At 43.6% G+C, this 19,205-nt stretch overlaps 1 protein-coding gene across 1 annotated transcript; it reads right to left on the reverse strand.

The window, feature by feature from the left end:
• Nucleotides 1-3,465: 3,465 nt before the first annotated feature.
• Nucleotides 3,466-18,710, reverse strand: CNDP2 (carnosine dipeptidase 2). The gene is made up of 12 exons (XM_066328293.1): nt 18,693-18,710; nt 16,025-16,121; nt 14,928-15,071; nt 12,328-12,490; nt 10,702-10,790; nt 9,597-9,797; nt 8,760-8,844; nt 8,022-8,182; nt 5,954-6,118; nt 5,331-5,472; nt 4,578-4,725; nt 3,466-4,154 (listed from the first exon to the last, which is right to left on the reverse strand). The coding sequence occupies exons 2-12, from the start codon at nt 16,082-16,084 to the stop codon at nt 4,085-4,087; spliced, it is 1,428 nt and encodes a 475-aa protein (XP_066184390.1). The 5' UTR covers nt 16,085-16,121; nt 18,693-18,710; the 3' UTR covers nt 3,466-4,084.
• Nucleotides 18,711-19,205: the final 495 nt, after the last annotated feature.

Raw genomic sequence — 19,205 nt, forward strand, 5'->3', positions numbered from 1 at the left:
CCATCATGGGCAAAAGAGACTCGACTTGGAGAAATTAATTGATAACAAATCAAATCAGAGCGTGATAATGACAAATAAAAGAAATCGGAAACATCTTCCTCCCACCCCTTCTGCCTTCCCAGGCTTAACTTGACTCCCAGTTCTGTACCTCCGTTACCCACAGGTGCAGGGAGGCAGTCCATCACACGTTGGCTCTCCACAGGCTGCAGGAGCACAGCCCGTCGTGCCCTGCTCCGCACCACGGGCTGCAGGGGAATCTCAGCTCCGGCACCTGGAGCGCCTCCTCCCCCTCCATCACTGACCTCGGTGCCTGCAGGGCTGTTTCTCTCAGGTTTCCTCACTCCTCCATCACTGACCTCGGTGCCTGCAGGGCTGTTTCTCTCAGGTTTTCTCACTCCTCCATCACTGACCTCGGTGCCTGCAGGGCTGTTTCTCTCAGGTTTTCTCACTCCTCCATCACTGACCTCGGTGCCTGCAGGGCTGTTTCTCTCAGGTTTCCTCACTCCTCCATCACTGACCTCGGTGCCTGCAGGGCTGTTTCTCTCAGGTTTCCTCACTCCTCCATCACTGACCTCGGTGCCTGCAGGGCTGTTTCTCTCAGGTTTTCTCACTCCTCCATCACTGACCTCGGTGCCTGCAGGGCTGTTTCTCTCAGGTTTTCTCACTCCTCCATCACTGACCTCGGTGCCTGCAGGGCTGTTTCTCTCAGGTTTTCTCACTCCTCCATCACTGACCTCGGTGCCTGCAGGGCTGTTTCTCTCAGGTTTTCTCACTCCTCTCTTCTCTGGCTGCAATTACTTCTGTGCAGTAACTTCTCCCCCTCCTTATTCACGCTGTCCCAAAGGCGCTACCACCGTCACGGATGGGCTCAGCCTTGGCCAGGGGCTCGCCTCTCTTGGAGCCGTCTGGCATCGGCTCTTTCTGACATGACAGGAGCCTCTGGCAGCTCCTCACAGCAGCCACTCCTCCCGCCCTGCCCAGGACACACAGCCTCAGCAGAGACAGAAGAGTAACTCCATGGTGTTATCACATGGTGCTCAGAAGTACTAGAAAAACATGTCTCAGCATTCAGGGCTTGTCAAAACCTAACCTCATGGTGTAAAATGGTATGAGCAAGCCAGCAAGGAACTAGAATCAAGATTACCCACTAAACTTTCCTGGGTAGCCTAAGAAGATTCTCTGAAGAGTGATTTAAATCCCCTGCATAACTTTATTAATTATCAGGAAGGCAATTTATTCAGATTGACACTTCATAGTGTAAATGCCTATTTAACACATGAATCTATTATATTTTAACTTAATTAGTTCAGATAACACTGAAAAAATGGTCATGTTTTTGAGCTAGTAATTTAACAGAATGAACAAACTGGAATACTTTATCTGGATTAGCTCTATATTATCTCTGCTCTTCACTCTGCTTCAAAGTCAAGATCACAGAGCTGAAGCGATTCAAGTTTTGATTTAGTCAGTGCATCCAAACTCATTATGCTAAACCAAATTCTGTTTTGCAAGTTAAAAACAGTTTCAAATTAGGAAATATTGTGCTGGATGAGCCTAAAATGGATTGCATCATAGTTGAGAATCATGGCTGTGTTTTTGTTTGCATGCTTGTGTTTCCCAGAAAACACACACACACACACACAAAAAAATCTCATTTTAAATGGCTCTTAGGGCTTATTTATGGATAATAGCTTCTAATAACTCCAGCTGCTCTTTTAAGTGCATATTCCATATCAAGATGCATAGTCATGGATTTTGCTAAGACACAAGAAATCTAGTGAGCAATGAACGGTCAAGTCCACATTCTCAGTTTTGCAGTAGATGCACCCTGAGAACAAGCAGTTGCAAAAACCATGTTTGTAGATCTTTCTCCCTTCTTGGAGTGGGAGAACTGGAAGTACAAGCAAACCAGACCTGCTGACAGCCACATGCTGATCAAGAGATGTCCCAATTGCAAGCTCAACAGGTAAAGCAATGCTGTGAAGTTTGTGTGGGAAGCGCCAAAGTGGCCTTTGCACACCCAGCAGAGGGTGTCAGGCCCTGGGCTTCACTGATGCATTTTCATGATCAGCTCACAACTTCTGACACTTCTGTGCTGTACAACAGCAGTGTTACTCAAACAACCTGGGCTAAGCAAACCTTTAACACCATGCACAAGCATTCATAGATGCAGCAAGCCAGCTTCTCTGCAAGTAGAAGTCTTCAAGAAGCCAGGTCTGAAGCACACAGGCCACAGAAATAAGCTGGCACCACTAGTCCCCTTCTGCCTGTCATGTTCACTGAGGCCACGTACTGCTGCTTTTGTGGTTCCCTTCTGCAGGGACAAGAAAGGTTATGGCTAAAGCTTGTAGCAAGCTAACAGATATTGATGATTTCTGAATTTAGTATTATTCATCTAAACAAATCTGAAGTCTCATTAAATCTCATTAAATATTGATTACTTCAGCAACCTCCTCCCGTGGGCTTAAATAGACCCCTGCATGTTCCTTGGGCCAGAGACCCATTTTAATGCCTTTTTCGCTTTTTTGGGGGCACTCTCCCCCTACCAAAATATTTCTGCTGTATATTCAACAGTATCTGCTTCTCAGCCTTTTCTACAAACCCCTTGACACCCTTTCTTCTGTTTGGGCCTCCTTCACAACTCTGCTATACTGTACTTACTCAGCAAGTATAGGATCTGATGCAGTGTCTGCAGTGCAGAGCTTGAGCCAACATACTGATTCTCAAAAAATTTGTTACAAATGCAATAGGAGAACTATGCATGACTCCTGAGCGTAGTTCACAACGAAATTCATAAGCATTCACTCTCCAGTGTTTGTGTTTAGTGCTCACAATAATTGACACAGGATGGTCTGAGTGTACCCCAAGTGCAAGGGTTAATGACAAACCATTAAAAACAACAACCACCAAAAAAACCAAAAAAAAAGCTTCATTGAGACCAGAAGGCTCCCTAGCCCAACAGCTCTCCACCATTAAGTCTCCAATCAAGCAGCAGCAAGAAACAGGTAGAGAAGATATTCCTACTTTCTACCCTTCAAAGGAGGACTCATCCCATACTGCTGACCTGTGACAAGACACAGGACTGTACCATGCTTTCAGAGCAAAACACCATCATTTGAAATACTTACCTACTTTAGGTTGCCAGTGCTGGTCATGTAATTCAGAAGCAGCTTCAGATGGCAATCATTTAAGAGGTTTATTTTACAGTGTGATTACCTCAGTTAGAGCCAAAATGAAACATTCTGAGCTCATTTTCTCTCAGGAGAGCTGGAGTTTGCAATATTGGCTTCAAGTCAACAAGTTCTTACAGAGCCAGAGCTCAGGAATAAAAATTTGGATTCCCACAACATATAGCCTGGGAAGCCATGTTGCTCATCTGCCTCTATAGCCACAGCCCCTCCCAAGTTCGCAAAGTTACCTTCTCACCCAAGCCATTATTTAAACCTTAGAGACCAAGAGCCAAACTACAGCATAATTATTTATTCTTTTTTGGTAGTACAAAGGCAGCTTTTTAAAAAATGGCCAGTAGTCACTATGACAGTGAAATTTGTTACAACCTGACTCCCTGTAGATTGAAACCTGCAGGCAGGCATAAACTGTAAGAGACAAACTGCTCTTCCAAATCACTCAGTCAGCAAAGTCAGATGCCTCCCTACAGCTTGAGCACATTCCAGTGTTGCCCCATGATCTTGATTACTTGTTTCCAGGACGTACCCAGGAATAAGAACCTTAAATTGGCTGGAAGTTCTGCCACTGCTGTGGCTGCTTAAACTGCTGAGAACAAGCCATTCCTCTTCATTGGAAAAGTAGATGAGTACAGCAAACTGAAGTGATACACAGGGGACGAAGATGCAGTTCAGAACTGCTGACCAGTTAAGGAATAGTCTGTTCATTTAAAGTAAGCATTTAGAGAAGTATTTTTGGTGTGTCACGTTCTTTGTCAAGTGGAACCACCCATTTCCCTCTCCCCCACCAAAGCAGTGGAGTGTTCATTGAAAAGGGGAGCCATATAAGACTTGGTAACTGATGGCATCTTGTAAGAAAATTCAGACTTCTGATCCATAAACTAGGTGAGGTGTCTCACTTAGTCCTTCAGCTGGGAAACTTCATAGAGGTATGCACCAAGCATCTTCACCCCCTGGATGTAGTTGTACCTGCAAAGAAGACAGTTTCCTTTAGCAGTGACTTCACTGAGCTGTATTTCTAGCAGGTGTCCTATTTGCAAAGTCCACATGTTAGTCCTATGCACATGACAAACTCTAGAGGAATTGCTGCTGCAGGCAACAGGCATTTCTCCCCAAACCCCTTCATCTTCCCTGGGAAGACAGAAACATCACTCTTGGATGAGAGGGTAGCCAAGCTTAGAGACCAAAGTATAAAAACTGCTCCTGGTTTCAAGTCTATCAGTCTAAAAATCAAGATTCAGCTACAAACTAGTTACGCAACCAGTCAGTCATTCTCAGCTGGGGAGGATGGCACTTAGCTATCCAGAGAATGAAACAAAAGCAAGAGCTCAGTTCTTGGTGCTTTTCATAATACATGCCAAGGCACCTCGACATAGGAATAGATACTCTTACCTATTTAGTTTTTCATTCTGAGAGTGAGCACCATCATCTGCAGCTCCAACAGGAAGTAGCATGACATTCTTGCCTGTGGCTTCTTGAAAAGTAAGGGTAACAGGAATGCTTCCTCCCTCCCTCGTCAGGTCTGGTTCAACTCCAAAAACTAGAAAAGTAATACTCTGGTCAGTTTGAAGTCTGCATTTTTTTCCACAAACCCTCAACTTAAGCCATCATGTACCCATCTGTACCGAGTGCTGGCCAAATCAGCCAGACTGCAAAGGCCACAAACTGTGGAGCTTCTCCCCACAGATGTAGTAGCACTGCAGTATTGTCAGAGTTCAGTTACACACCAACACTTCATCTGAAGGCCTGTATGTACTCCAACACAAGTTAGAGCTGCTCTAGGTGCCCAGTACAATCTAGCAAAACTGATTAAGAGGGCTGCTGCAATGAACAAACTGCACTGATTTTGGCTTAGCAGGTCTAAGGATGACAGTCTCATCCTTATGCAAAAGGAACACCACACCAACAAACTTGTCCCAAAACAGCAGACATTAATTTGATATCCCGTATCTTTCCTTCCGGTACCTAAGACTTCAGTTTAAAGGTTGTACATTACATGCTTCCTCACTTAGTGAGCCAAAGTTATTAGATATGAGTACAGAACACCAAATATTCAGCAAACATGATCTCCCTTCTCAATGTTTCTTGAGGTGCTGGAATAAGAGATTTGTAATCCTACCAATGCCAAGTGAAAAACCCACTTACCTGTCTTCATAGCCCTCCTACCAGCCATGTAGTGGGGGTGGTTGAAGTCTGACACCCAGGGTTTTCCACCATGGCCTAAGTACACTTTGAATTTGTTGGGACTCTGCAGCTCTGCAAACTTTTTGTTCAGGTAGTCTTCAACCTGTAAGAAAGATTGAATGATCTTATGTACTGCTAGCATTTGTATGAGCACAGGCAAAGTTTATATTCTAAAGGCATCTTAGAGACTTGCAGGTCACTACAACTGTGCAGCAATACTTCTCCTATTGCTCTTATTTCATAGTATTCCAATGATTCTCTGCTCTGAAGTCAGAATATCTTCTTTAGGCAAATTAATGTTACATTGTAGAACAATTAGCCAGTGTGTCAAACATTGCTGCTTTTGAATATGCATTTCTGGCAGTCCAAGTGCCCTACAATTAGGTTAGCCTTTACTCCTAAGCCCTTCAGAGTTTAAAGAAACTGGGTAAATCAGGCCAGTACAGTCCACTAGGGCACCACACAGGATTCCCTCAGTTATCTTGTGTTGTTAACTGTTTTAGAAAACAGAAAAACTCTTCTCCCAAGGCAAGGTGAAAAGAGGTTTAGAGACACTTGTTTAGATAGCAGCAATCTCAACATACATTCTTTGTGACTTCTTCAGGAGTCATGTTTGGCACAATCCTGATTGAGAACTTGCCAATCACTTTCCTAGGAATCACAGTCTTGGCACCAGAGGCTGAGAAGGCTCCTTCAATTCCATGGAGAGACAAGGAAGGGTACCTCCACCTGTGCATAAGGATCTCTCTCTGTAGAAGCAAAGAGAAAGATGAAAGGTTACATGAAGTTTGACAGAGCTCCCTAAACTAATAATTTCTTCAACCTAACAAAGAATTGGCAAAAAGTAGTGCTTTTTCCCATGCAGAAATGCAGCTCATTCCACTCAGAAGCTGTTACTCCCATTAAGCACACATTTTGATAACACAGCTGGGTTGTCAGCACCTTAAGAGACACAACAGTTCTAGTGTGACTCTCTCCTAGCTCTGTGTAATTTATAGGACATGACCAGTCTGCTTCTGGTAAGGACACAAGTGCCATTTATAAGTGCTTAGGCACAGTTTGCAGGGAACATTGAAAGCTTTAATTCCCACTGCCTCACAACAGGGAAGTGCCATCATCACCAAGACACTGCTTAAGTTCATATTTTCTAAAAGCATCACCACTGCTCAGACAGGGCCTTACGGCATATTTTTCTTTCTATCATCAGCTGTATTAAAAAGCCTGAACTCCAGGTTGATTAAACAGATCACCACTGCCTTCAGGTACAGCAGGTACACTTCCTGCATTTTGCTCTGTTACCCTGGTCACAGCTGTTCAATAGATTGAATCCTGAATTCAGTGCAGTTGTGGAGATGCCCTGAGCAGACACAGGCACAGTGTCCCCAGCATGAATGTCACTGCAGAAATGCAGGAGACTTAGAAATTTTGTGTCCTTTATGCTACAAGTTTGGTTTTTTCCAGGTACAACCTGCCTCAAATCTTTTCTCAAAGCAAATGTAGCTGTCACAGTTCAAAACTTTCAAGCACATTGCTGCTCATCTGGAAGTTACAGCCCTCTCCCCCTAGCCCTAAAGCTCTTCTTGCATCTATGCAGCTTAGAAGTCCCTTAGCTGGAATTTCACTTGAGCCAAGCCTGAACAGCTTCAGTTCAGTATCACAAAGAACGTGTTGCCAGCTCCTCCTTACATCCAAGCTATAATTCATCCATTACTTTAAAGGACAAGGCTAAGCAAGGAAGCCTGAGTGCTCCCAGTTGATATAAAACTGAGCATGTAAAGACAAGGCTGAGGATATAAATTGTTCCTTATAGCTATTTAAGTTTTAAGTCTCCTGACAGTACTAGGACAGAAGACAGACCTGCACATGTAAACTCGCCTTTTACAACACCTGTGTCTGCTTTTTATGACAGGAGATGTATTTACATCTAGGGTTTTAAGATTAGTATGTAATACCTGTACCTTGGAAGACTCAATGTCATTAAAAGCATTCATTTGGAGAGCTCCCAGAGTGAGGATTTAACTTCAGACATGAGTTTACTGAGTTTGAGATTGTTCAAAGATTTGGGCTGCCTAGCTCATGATTACAAATCAGTCCTTGTGTGCCAGGTCTAGGAACATGTTCAGCATTGCCAGCCTTGAATTCAGCACAGCTAGAACTCAAGCTCTTTTCTCACCTAAGGAGCAATCATCTCTGAGCAACTACTTTATTTCTGATAACCCACTGACCTCCCTACAGATGTAGAAAATCAGATGTTTTGTGTAGATTGTCATCTGGCCTCTGGAAAGCTGCCAACATCCTTATCTAGCATAAGAGAAAAGCACTGAAGTTCTGCACAAGTTTCAAATACTATTTATACAGAGTAAGGAGCAAATTTACAGTTGTCAAGACCACTTGAGTTATACATGGGATAACCTAGAATAAGTTTTCAAGCACCTAACACTAGCAGTTCCTCTGCAAAGTGTTAAGTATGCAGTCAACCATAGAGTAAGCAAAATTATCTTCAAGGCATTCTCACCATTTTGAAGACATCACATGAAACCTCTGCCTAATAAATTACTTAATAACCAAACACACATCCATAGAAGCTTGTCTCTGTCTCCTACTAATACAGACAGCTTGATCTAGACAGGGTAGAGGAGAAGTGCATCACACCTTTGCATCATGCAGAAGCCTTGTTGCTCCTACATCTTTTGCATATTCTGTCAGGTCAAAATCAATTTTCTCATATAATGCCAGTTCCTCATCAGTAACAGGTGCCACTGCTTCATTAACACCTGGGATAAGGATTTTCCCTTTCTTGTCCACAAGACAACCTGTAAACAAGAAGCACCTAATGTCAGTATATTCAATTCAATATTCAACCAGAAGATACAAGATATCATTGCTGGGAACTTTGCTTGGGGAACAGAAATCTTGGCCTTCTGAAAACTCTGTAAATGCAATAAAATTCAGACTTCTATTTCCCAGAGCATGCACCACTGAGCATAGAAGACACTTAAAAGAATTTGTCGGTATCCAAAATGTGCACTTGCTTGCTACTGTATTTAATTCTACAGCCACATTTCACTGGCTGTCTGAAGGCAGAATTCCCAAAGAGTTCAATATCATACCCACTGCAGAATTTGAGAAGACAGCTGATTTAATTAACATGCAAATCTGCAGCACGGTTTTAGGAAAAGCTAAGAGTAGATGGACAAGTTCTTGGCAAGACCTTCACCATATTTCTGCATCTAAGGCATTAGCTTTGCATACCTGGCAAGCACCATTTCACTGGTCACTGCTTTGCTACTGCAAACAGTCCTCAGCAGCTCCCTCACTGCAAACTCAGTCATCCTTGGATGGTTCTTGCTCCCATTTTAAATGCATTCAGTGAAAGCTGTGTTTTCTTACCCATTAGAGCAATGAGATCTGTCATGGCCTCATGTACTGAACCACCATAAACTCCAGAGTGAAGGTCTTTGTCACAACATTCCACCTGATTGAAGTGAATAAAGATTCAGGTCAATTTTAGCATGGAGATATTGCCATGTAGGGAAAAGACTAGAACAGCCAAAGCCCAGCTAGAACTTCATCTGGCCAAGGGTCAAGGAGTGTCCCCATCCTTTGTTGAAAGCATAGGGTAGTGTCAGGGGATGAGAAAAAGGCAGAGTTATTTAATGTCATCTTTGCCTCAGTCTTCAATATCAAGATCAGCTGTCCTCAGCATGCCCAGCTCTCTGAGCTGGAAGGTGGTGATGGGGAGGGAAGCCCATAATCCATGAGGAGATGGTTAGTGACCTGCTATGTCAATTAGCCACTCACAGGTCTGTGGGTCCAGAGGGGATCCACCACAAAATATTGAGGGAAATGGTAAAAGAATTTGTCAAACTGTTTTCAATCATCTACCAGCAGTTCTGGCCAACGTTCCAGATGACTGGAAAAGCACAAATGTGATTTCTGTAAGAAGGGTGTATGTGGATGAAGATATCTATGCTATGAGAAAATCCTTCAATGAAGGTGCTGGCTTATCTTGCCTCACACTATGAAAGCTGTCCCACCCACCCAAGTATCAGGTAAGATAGCAAGAGAAGGATGTTTAGGCAATTAGGAAAAACCATTCCACAAAAGTAGCCAGTTTCATCTTTTCTGAAAAAAAGCTACTGGTGTGAAAAGGTTTGCATCACCATGCTTCTCCAGTGGAAAATTCAGTTTAGCAAGACTGGATTTGCAGTGTATTTCAGCACTTACCTCTATGAAGTAGTAGCAGACACCTCTCAAACCGTACGTGATACAAGGCTTGTTCTTGCCTAGCCAGTAGTTGTCAGAAATGCAAACATAATCCACATCTTTAAAGAAAGCATCTCGCTGAGCAAAAATCAGTTCATCAAGGCCTTCAGATCCTGATTCTTCCATACCCTCTAGGCAAAACCTAATATTTACTGGAAACTCCTTTGAAATGAAACACAAGAACAGATTAAGCATGGGAAAACACTTGACTCCTTTGGTAATCAGTAATTTTCATCTGTTACATTCAAAGCAGAAAAATGGGCATGGCTAAAATAGTTCCATGACAGTGGAATTTGTTAATTATACACAGACTGGTGTAAAGTTTGGACTGTGTTTATGTTGACAGCACTTAGACATCCTTCATTTGATGGAATCCAAACTCTTCAAGAAAGTCATAAAAACTTGTCCCCAAACCCCTTAAGCATGAGAACACAGCAGGAATCTGTTACCAAAGGTAAGCCACCAGGCTAGGAAAACTAACACAAGCCACAGGAATTGCATGCCACAGTAGGAACAGAGCTACCCTGTCTCTCCAGTCTAGCTTATTCTATATACCTAGACAGCAACTGAGAACAGGTTATTCCTCTCAAAAGCAATAGGAACTTGTCTTGCAAGACAAAGCAAGCACCCTGAGCTATTTCTGATTGCACATTTTCTTTAATAAAAATAAACAAAGCTCCCAGTTTTAGTGTTACTAAGTTAACCTCCTCTGAGAGCTCAGTAGCAGTGAGACATTATGTTTGGATAAAGGCCAAAGTAATTTCACATCCTTACATGATAGTGATCACATTTGATTATTCCTCCTGCTCCACATGCTTCCATATGTATTTCCCTTCCTTCATATTTCATTAAAGGAAAATTGTTAGAAGTGCAACCTAAGCATTTGTAAGACTAACTTGTCAGCAAGTCAACCCTACCAGGAAATCAGGGAATTTACAGGACTTTTGCATCATTCCTTCAATCAGCTGAATAAGCAGGCTTCCCTCACAAGGGTTTGTAGCTTGGATAACATTTATTGTTAGACTCAGCTGTGTGTGACAAAGGAGAATATCTTTTGGGCACATACCTGGTTAGTTTGTTGATAAGCCTCCAAGGCATTCAGCCAGGCAAGCACTGGACCTTTGTCATCTGTTGATCCTCTCCCATACAACTTTCCTGTAGAAACAAGATAAAAATTAACCAGTGAGGAAAAAAATAGTAGGAAGTTTTATTTCTTGCCTAGAGGAGAACACTTTTCCATGGATAACTTTAACCCTGCTTATATAAAAAACTTTCATTTTTGAGTCTTCATAAGTAGCAGTTTTACATCCTGCTTCACATAACCTTTCAAGTGGGATAGGTACAGGACTGCAATGGTTCTCCCACTTACAGAGCTACCCCACCTCTTCCCCCAGCTGCTCCCTCAATAGGAGTTTACTATAAGTCAGGAAAAGACATAGCTGCCTTACCCTTCATGAGAATATAATTTTCTACAAACATCTAAGTGTACAGAAACAAGTTTTCTGATTTTAACAGAAATCTAGCAAGTATTATCTTCAGTTCAATAATTCTTTGTTTGAAGAGTAAAAATTCAGCAGCTGGTGACAAAACACTTCTCCAGATAACAGTGGACCTCCCCAGAAAGGAACTTAGTCAAAGACAAGCTTCACAGGCCATAGGGAATTCCCAGAAAACGTAGCACATAGGATCAAAGCAGAGGCAGATATCAGTGCAACTCAGAGCTGTGGCTACAACCCCTCAGCACTCCATGTAACCAGTGACAGAGCAGGCCAGGCAGCTCACAAAGGCAAAGAGCCATTGGTGAACGTCTCCTGCATGGCCAGGTTGCAAAGAGACAAGCCACGGCCTGAAGCAAGTCTAGGTCTTGCTAGCAGATAAAGCAGTTTAGTAACTTGGACTCTGCTGCCAGTGACTAAGTGCCTAAGCAGAAGTACCAGTTAGCACAGATCCTCCTTTTACTACGAATCATTAATGCTTATACAACATGAGTGGTTAATGTCCTTCTACTGATATGACCTTTAACACTGAGAAAGTGAAACAAAGAAGTTGTTGGTAGCACCAGCTTTTTAATAAAAAAGGAAGTTTTAGTCTTCTTGACTGCTGGCAGTGTTGTTTCAACAGGAGATACTGAACCATTTCTTCATCCCCATTTATGGGAGAGGGACAAATTTTGGGGCACTACCTCTGCAGAAGAGCTTCTGTAGTACTCACAGCAGAGCAGTTAAAAAACACAAGGCAACCTGGAGAGGCTGGTGTGCCACTCCTGTCTCCAGGCATAAAGTAGTTGTGTTGTGTATTTCTCAGTAATGGCGCAAAATTCCTGCAGTCTGACATGACCTTAAAGGCTTCACGCTGTGAACAAGAAATCAGTTCTAAAAAGCTCTCTGGCAACAAACTGGCACCATGGAAGGCAGCAGTTAAGATTGTGCTGTAGCTACAAAGAAGAAAACATGCCAGTTACAGCCTAGACTATCAGAAAAGGAAACAATTCCAAGAGTAGCTGAGATTTTGCAGCTCAACTTGCATACCAGTTCCCCACCCAGACATTTTTTCCTCAACAGTATTAAATAAACACCCATACCATTTCTTACTCTCCTTCCCCCTTTCAATCAATGGCACAGCTTTGGAACAATTGAGGAACACCACACTTGTTACAGAAGTGTTCATAGTTTGTGATGTCCACTGCTCTTACCATCTCTTTCTACCAGTGTGAAGGGCTCACTGTCCCAGCCATCCTCTAGTGCTGCTGGCTGAACATCCAGGTGACCATATACACACACTGTCTTTTTGCGTGGATCTGTGCCCAGTGTTCCCAGAACAATTGGTGGTAGGGGGATCTCCGATCCATCAGGCAGCTAGAAATAGAAAGGCAGAAGTGTTATTAAAGTGTGGAACATCCGAGTTTTAATCAGATACGTGAATTACTTTAATACTATGGAGGTTATGAGAGTAGAGGCACAGACAGCTAAACAAAACTAATCTACTTAAACTGATTGCCAAAAGCAGGGTGCCAAAGAAGGCCTGGTGGCACCATGCCAGTTAGTTTCCTGACAAGTCCCAGTAACAATCAAAATGTTCAAGTCACTCAGAACTGTTAGCTTTTAACTACATCAGATTTTAGCAGTGCAAACTGACTGCATGCCATACTGTTGTATCTAATGCTGACCTAAGTATAAGTGATAAACTCAATTCAATATTGCATTCTGTGTTGCTTGACACTGCACTTTCATCCTGTCTGCAGCATAGCTCCCTGGACAAAAATTTCCTGATTAGAAGGAAAGGCTGGGTGCAACATGTGCCTACACCCAAATAAGATCAGCATAAGAGACCCATTTCCCTGTACCAGCCTACATTGTTACACTAAGGGCAGGGCAGTGCTGATAAACTCAGTTCAGGAGTTCAAGAGTTGAACTTGGCTTAATCCCTTGCAATAGCCCATAAGCAATTATCACAGGCTATTCCCAGTCAGCAACTATTTCCCTTCCAGTGAACATTTAGTTCTACACACTGTTCAGCACATCAAGATCAGTTTTGACTTTTTGCTTATATGGGTCCCAAGCTCTAATTTTTTTATCAACAGGTTACATGGTCCTTGGCCAGCTGCAACTCTACATAATTAAAGCACTACTGCAAGAGGTTGCAGTAACCAATATACAAAAAAATTGCTGTGCAACAGTAAAGCAACTTTGATCTGACAAGTGCAGTTGCTTTACATTATCCCTCATGGATATAGCAGCAACACAGTACACTGTTGCTCTCTCTATACTTATATAAAACTGAACACTGAAGGCAACCCTTGTAGATGGATTAAAGTTACCTAATAAAAATATTACATATAAAACTCTAAAATCTTGCTACTAAAAAGTTAACAGTGATGAGAAGAACAACTTTGTCTCTGAATTAATTGAAACATTTTTTATGGAGTTTTAGGCTGCAATATAGTAGCAGAGCTACAATTAACCTACAGATTTCCCTCCTAAATCAGCTGTTTTCCTGCTGGAACCCGTGGCTACAAGCAAGTGTAATCCAGTTGCCCAAAGCAAGAATTGCTCAGGAGGTTCCCATAAACACAGATTTCACTCAGCAGTCTTTCATACCAATTACAAGGACAATCTTCTAAAACTAGTAAACATTCCAGTACAAAGTTTTTAATGCCACTATCCAAATCCTAGTCTAACAATTTTAATATGGGTCTTTCTCTGAGACAGGTAGTGGCTAGACACTTCAAAGGAGGAGCATATCAAGTGGATATTTCCCTAGCATGAGATGATCATTCTCATAAACACATACATTTCTCAGGGAAAAGAAAAAAGTCTGGATAGCTAAAAATGAGGAGGGAAGTAATTCTTTTAATGATACTTCGTATCTAGTAAGGGAGCAATGCAATCCTGTGACAAATGTAAAACGGCTGAAAGAGTCCTGAAGTCTTTTGGCAGACTTACTGAAACTTCAGTCAGTATCTTTATAGTCCATGGGTCTAAGGACAAATATCAGCCTGTTGTTTAAAATGTCTAACATTTTTGTTTGCAGGGGCTCTACTCATGTTCAGTTCAAAATGTATTTAACACATTTAATACAGACCAAAATTTAATTCAACATCTTTAATTGGGTCTCAAGGTTTAGTGTAAATGAAGGCTTTTAACAGAAGGTTCAGACTGTATGGCAAGAAAGACACCCCAAGAGGCTACCGCCTTTCTAGGCCACTGCCCTCAGGACCCTTGGTGATCCTGATCCAGAAGTCCATCAGACACCAAGGATCCACAGAGACAACCTGAGCACCCCAAAGCCTGTGCTACACTATGCTGCACACACAGCTTCACCTTCCTGCCTGTATTTGCTGTGCATATCCCTGGACTGCAGGATAAACTGAGCCACTTGACTGCAACCTGAAGGCAGCTCCCACTGCATGCTGAGGATTGCATCACCTGCATGTCCTTGACTTAATCTAAAAGTGCACCAAGAAATTTTCACACAAAACCCCTTCTGTCAGTGTAACTGAACAGCTTGAATAAATAAAATGGGAAAACACTGCCATGCATGGGATCTGCACAGTATGTTAGATGCTGGTTGGATGTCTGCCAGATGCTGCAAGCTGGAGGAGTCAGTATCTGCAGGGATACAAGAACATCCATACTATCCTCTTTCTTTATAGTGATAAATCAAATAAACAGCTTTTAAATGAGTCAAGGTGCCTTCCATACTGAGATCATAAACTAGCACTTTCTCATGCAAAACACCTTGTCTTCCGAAGAGATTGTTTCCTACTAAGCTGCCATGGAGATGCTCACGTACCTTTTGTTTCCCAATATCCATGAGTTTGGTTGTGCCTCCCAGCCGCTCAATCTCCTTGGCAGCAACCTCCATCATGCGCTTGATCTCGCCCCTCTTCTCGGGCCACGCTGACACGCTCTGGATTGCCACCCACTCTGCCAGGCGCTGCAGAGAGGGAAGAGTACAGGTTTACTGCACCACAGGCACCAGCAAATACCAACACACCTCCAAGTCAACCAACGCTGGTCTAAGCCAAGCTCAGATTGAGACAAATTAGCTCTGTCCTCTCCTCAAAGAGGAGCTTCTAACCATTAATATTACTCTCCAAAGCTCGCTAAAACCTCACTCACCGACCGCTGTCCCTGCTGCATAGCACAAAGTCTACAGATACATCAAGTAAGTTTAAGAGTATCACAGCTTGTGCTTGTTATAACTTTTTGGTTGCTGTTCTTTAAGCACGCAGAACCAGCTAAAGTCTTTTGGGCCTCTCAAAAAGGCCACTTGAGCTTTTTCTCCCCATGTGAGTTCAGCAAGAACAACTGGCAGAAATCAAGCTGAACACTTGGCAGAGTTCATGCCTGAGTTCACAGTGCTGTACTACTGATTCCTTCATGGGTAAAAGGGATTATAATACAACCTGTAACTAAATAGCAGGTCAAGCAGCAAAGTACCTCTTTGGAGAGGGCAACCTCTCCCTCTGTCCCCCAGCATAAATTGCTTTATACAAGAAAGCTTTGTTCCAGCCTAATTTATAATATATTTAATCTGCCATCTCCAAAGAGAAGAAACTATAAACCTAGTTTGGCATTCAGAAGCCAGTGGCAGCTTCCTGTACCTCTAAATAGGTCACCAGTAGCACTCTACAGTAATAGATCATTTCCTAATAAATTTACCATGGACATTAAGGTTTTTGAACAGAACTATGCCTAAAATTAAGAATCAGTTTTCTGGCCTGACTCAAATCCCTCACACTTGCTGCCTTCTCGCCCTACTCTCCCATTGCTTAACATTATTACTGGGCATATCATATAAATGTAGCAACAAACCTGAAGCTGACCACATAACTTCTAATATCCCATAGCTGCCCATGCTGCAGGACAAAACTCAAAAAACCTTACCTGAACATAGAGGTCCTGGTGTTCATCAATGTATTTAAAGAGGGTTTCAAGAGCAGACATTTTTGGACTAGTTTTCAGAACAGTGTTGCTGAAGATTCTGTGACAGAAAAATAATGTAGGTTACACGTTTAATAAGTGACAGTCACTAATCAAGAGCTACAAGAGACTTTCACCTTTCAGCTTCTAATGTCACATACCAAGCTGTACTAATACAAAACTTGAGGCCTCTCCCTTTCATGAAATCACCACAGTGAAGTGGCTAAACAAAAGCATGTTTCAATTTCAACACCACTCTTTTTGCCTCTCCTCCCAAAATAACTTTCACAGTTAAACTGAGCAGTCTTGTCTCTAGAGATATTTCAGTGAAATCATATACTTCATTTTACTGCAGACTCACAGACAAAATGTTACTCAAGTAAAATGCAACTTCAAAGAGTAGATTTCATTATGAGTTCAACTAATAGCGTGCCATAGGCTTGAATGCTGGTAGCCAGGTCCAAGAAAGCACCACACTTTGTGCTCTGCAGAGGAGGTTAAAAGCAGGCAGCTGAAGAACTGTGTTTTCTTTAGCCTTTAATCTCAGCCTGCCACTCAGATTTCACAAATAAATTTGGAATGAAACCATGGGAACAGAGGCCAGCCCCAGCAGGTCATGAGCAAGTGGTCAGTGATTACTACAGTGCTATCACTTCCTTCTTTTGTTTTTATTTCAACTGAAGCTCATGTGAGAAAACCCAAGACCTCTCCCCTTTTCAGTTTTCTGTCTTCCTTACCAGTCTGAAATCAATACTGAAAAGAAATACTGACCACTAAAGCAACAAAGCAAACAAGCTTAAGCTTAGCTCTCCAGTTAGAACTAAAGATACAGCACCTCATCTCAGACAGGAAAATAATGAGCTCTACAAATCCCAAAATGACTAAGGTTGAAAGGGACCACTGGAGGGACCAGCTGGTCTAAGATGTGGCCCTACAGCACAATACTCAGGATATTGTCCAGAAGCGTTTTGAGTAACTCCAGAGAAGGAGCTTCCTGAAGTGTGCCTCTGGAATCTAAGTGCCTGGACTAGGAGGAAAAACGCCAATGTCCATGTAATAGCAGCATGTTCAGCAGCTCCAGCCACTGTGATTGAGTATTTTGTTGAGTCAGCTTCATGCCAGATCCTTTAAGCCTTTCATTTGCTTCTACACAGTAGTCACAAGACAGTTATTAAAACATCTGACTGCCTTGTCTTAGGATTTCTTGAGCAGCTGACTACTCTACATATCTGAAACAAATCCTTTCCAGCTGCAGGTTGTCCCACACAATATCTGCAAGACAAGCACCACCCCAAACTGTCTTTCAAGCAAGGCTGTACACACACACACAGATACTGGTGCTTGACACGCAAAAACCCTTTTCCTCACCAGAGATAGCACCCATCAAGTTCAAATTTGGATAACTAGCTTTAAACACCAATTAGAACAACCCTAAATCACCAGACAGGTAAGCATTCACTTCAATAGTCATGAAAGGTGAAAACTGAACACCTTCAGAAGGACATAACCAAGTTAAAGCAATGCTTCTCACTGAAGCTGGGGTTCCCTAATGAAATCACCCTCCTCACATGCAGTTAGAGCTCAGGCAGGATTCATGTGGAGCCTTTCAGGAAACCAGCACACAGGCATCATCCCAGGGCATCTGACCCTCTCCTTCAACTGGTTTCTATAGCGACCAGCTTCACAGCACATACACCAAACACATGTTACATGCAGGTTACATTCTGTCCAACACAAACAAGAGCTGAACTACTTGTTAACTCGTGGACTACTTTAAATATCACCTTAGCCATAGTTAAAACAGTTCTGAAATCACAAGAACATTGAAGCACAGAAGTCACACTGAAGACTTGCAAACAAGCCCGCTCCAGAAAGCTTCAAACAACAACAAAAAAGCATTGGTTACTACGTAGCAAAAGGTTGGATGTTGCTTCCCCCTTCCTCTTCAAAATCAGAGTTCGAACTTCCTGTAAGCTCTTCAGAATGGAGAGCTGAACCATTCCTACCTATGCAGAAGGGGCTCCACAGTTTTACCTTTTCACAGGACTATAGAATTCGCACCTTAAAGTAAGATAACCGAAGGGGCGACCATCGAGCTATTACAACTTCGCCCTCCTTACCCACAAGCAACATTCGGCTCCCAGAAGAGAGCACTGAACCAAGTGCTCTAGACACCATTGAGCCCCACGCCGATGTCGCGGACTCAGCGCTTCGGGCCGAGGCTGCCCGAAAGGCTAAACGCGGGACTCCCTTTGCAGGGCGCTGCAGCACCGGGACGAGCCCGCCGCAGCCGCCCAGGTCAGTGCCAGCCTCGGGACGGGAGGAGGCAGGCGCAAGGCGGACTTCCTAAGGACAGCGCGGGGGAAAGACTCACGGGGAGAGAGCGACAGCGAGGAAGGGGACAGGAGCGGAGAGGCAGGAGCGGCTTCTCTCCGGGGGCAGCCACGCTGCCGCCGCGCCCCAAGGCCGAACAGACGCTCCTCACCGGGGGACACAGAGCAAGGCCCGGCCCGCCGGCAGCGCCGCGCACCCGGCATTCCCGGCTCCTCCTCGCCAGGCCGGACCACGGTGGCCACGTACCGCACCACAAGGCCAAGGGACCCGGTCCCCCCAGACCCCTCCCGACACTCACCCACCGCGCAAACGCAGCCCCGGCTCCCACCTGAAGTGAAAACCAGGACACTCGCCACGGTTCTTTAAGTACCTCCGCGCCAGCCCCGCCCCGCGCCGCGCGCTGCGCCGGCCAATCCGCGGGCAAGGAGCGCTGCGGGGGCGGGGCTTAATGTGGGGGGCGGGGCCTCGGCGCGGGACAGCGGCCTGCAGGGAGCGGCCCCTGTGGGACGGGACCGGAGTGATAATAAAAGGGAATATAATATATAGCAGAGTATAACAGGAGGTCTGGGGCGGAGATCAGTCTGGACAACTGAATTATTCCAGCCGAAGCTGGGAATATTCTTATGATCTTCCTATATTTGTGCTTTAGATAGGTTTATTAGGTTTAGATGTGGTTTAGACGGGCCCCTAGAGTCATAGAATTAATTATAGAATGTCCTGCGTTGTAAGGTATCCACAAGGATCGTCAAAGCCCAAATTCTGGCCCTGCACAGTTCATCCAAAAAAAATCACACCATGTGCCCAAGAACAC

Source organism: Sylvia atricapilla, chromosome 1, assembly GCF_009819655.1.
Source record: "Sylvia atricapilla isolate bSylAtr1 chromosome 1, bSylAtr1.pri, whole genome shotgun sequence".
In the NCBI taxonomy this organism is placed as follows: Eukaryota; Metazoa; Chordata; class Aves; order Passeriformes; family Sylviidae; genus Sylvia; species Sylvia atricapilla.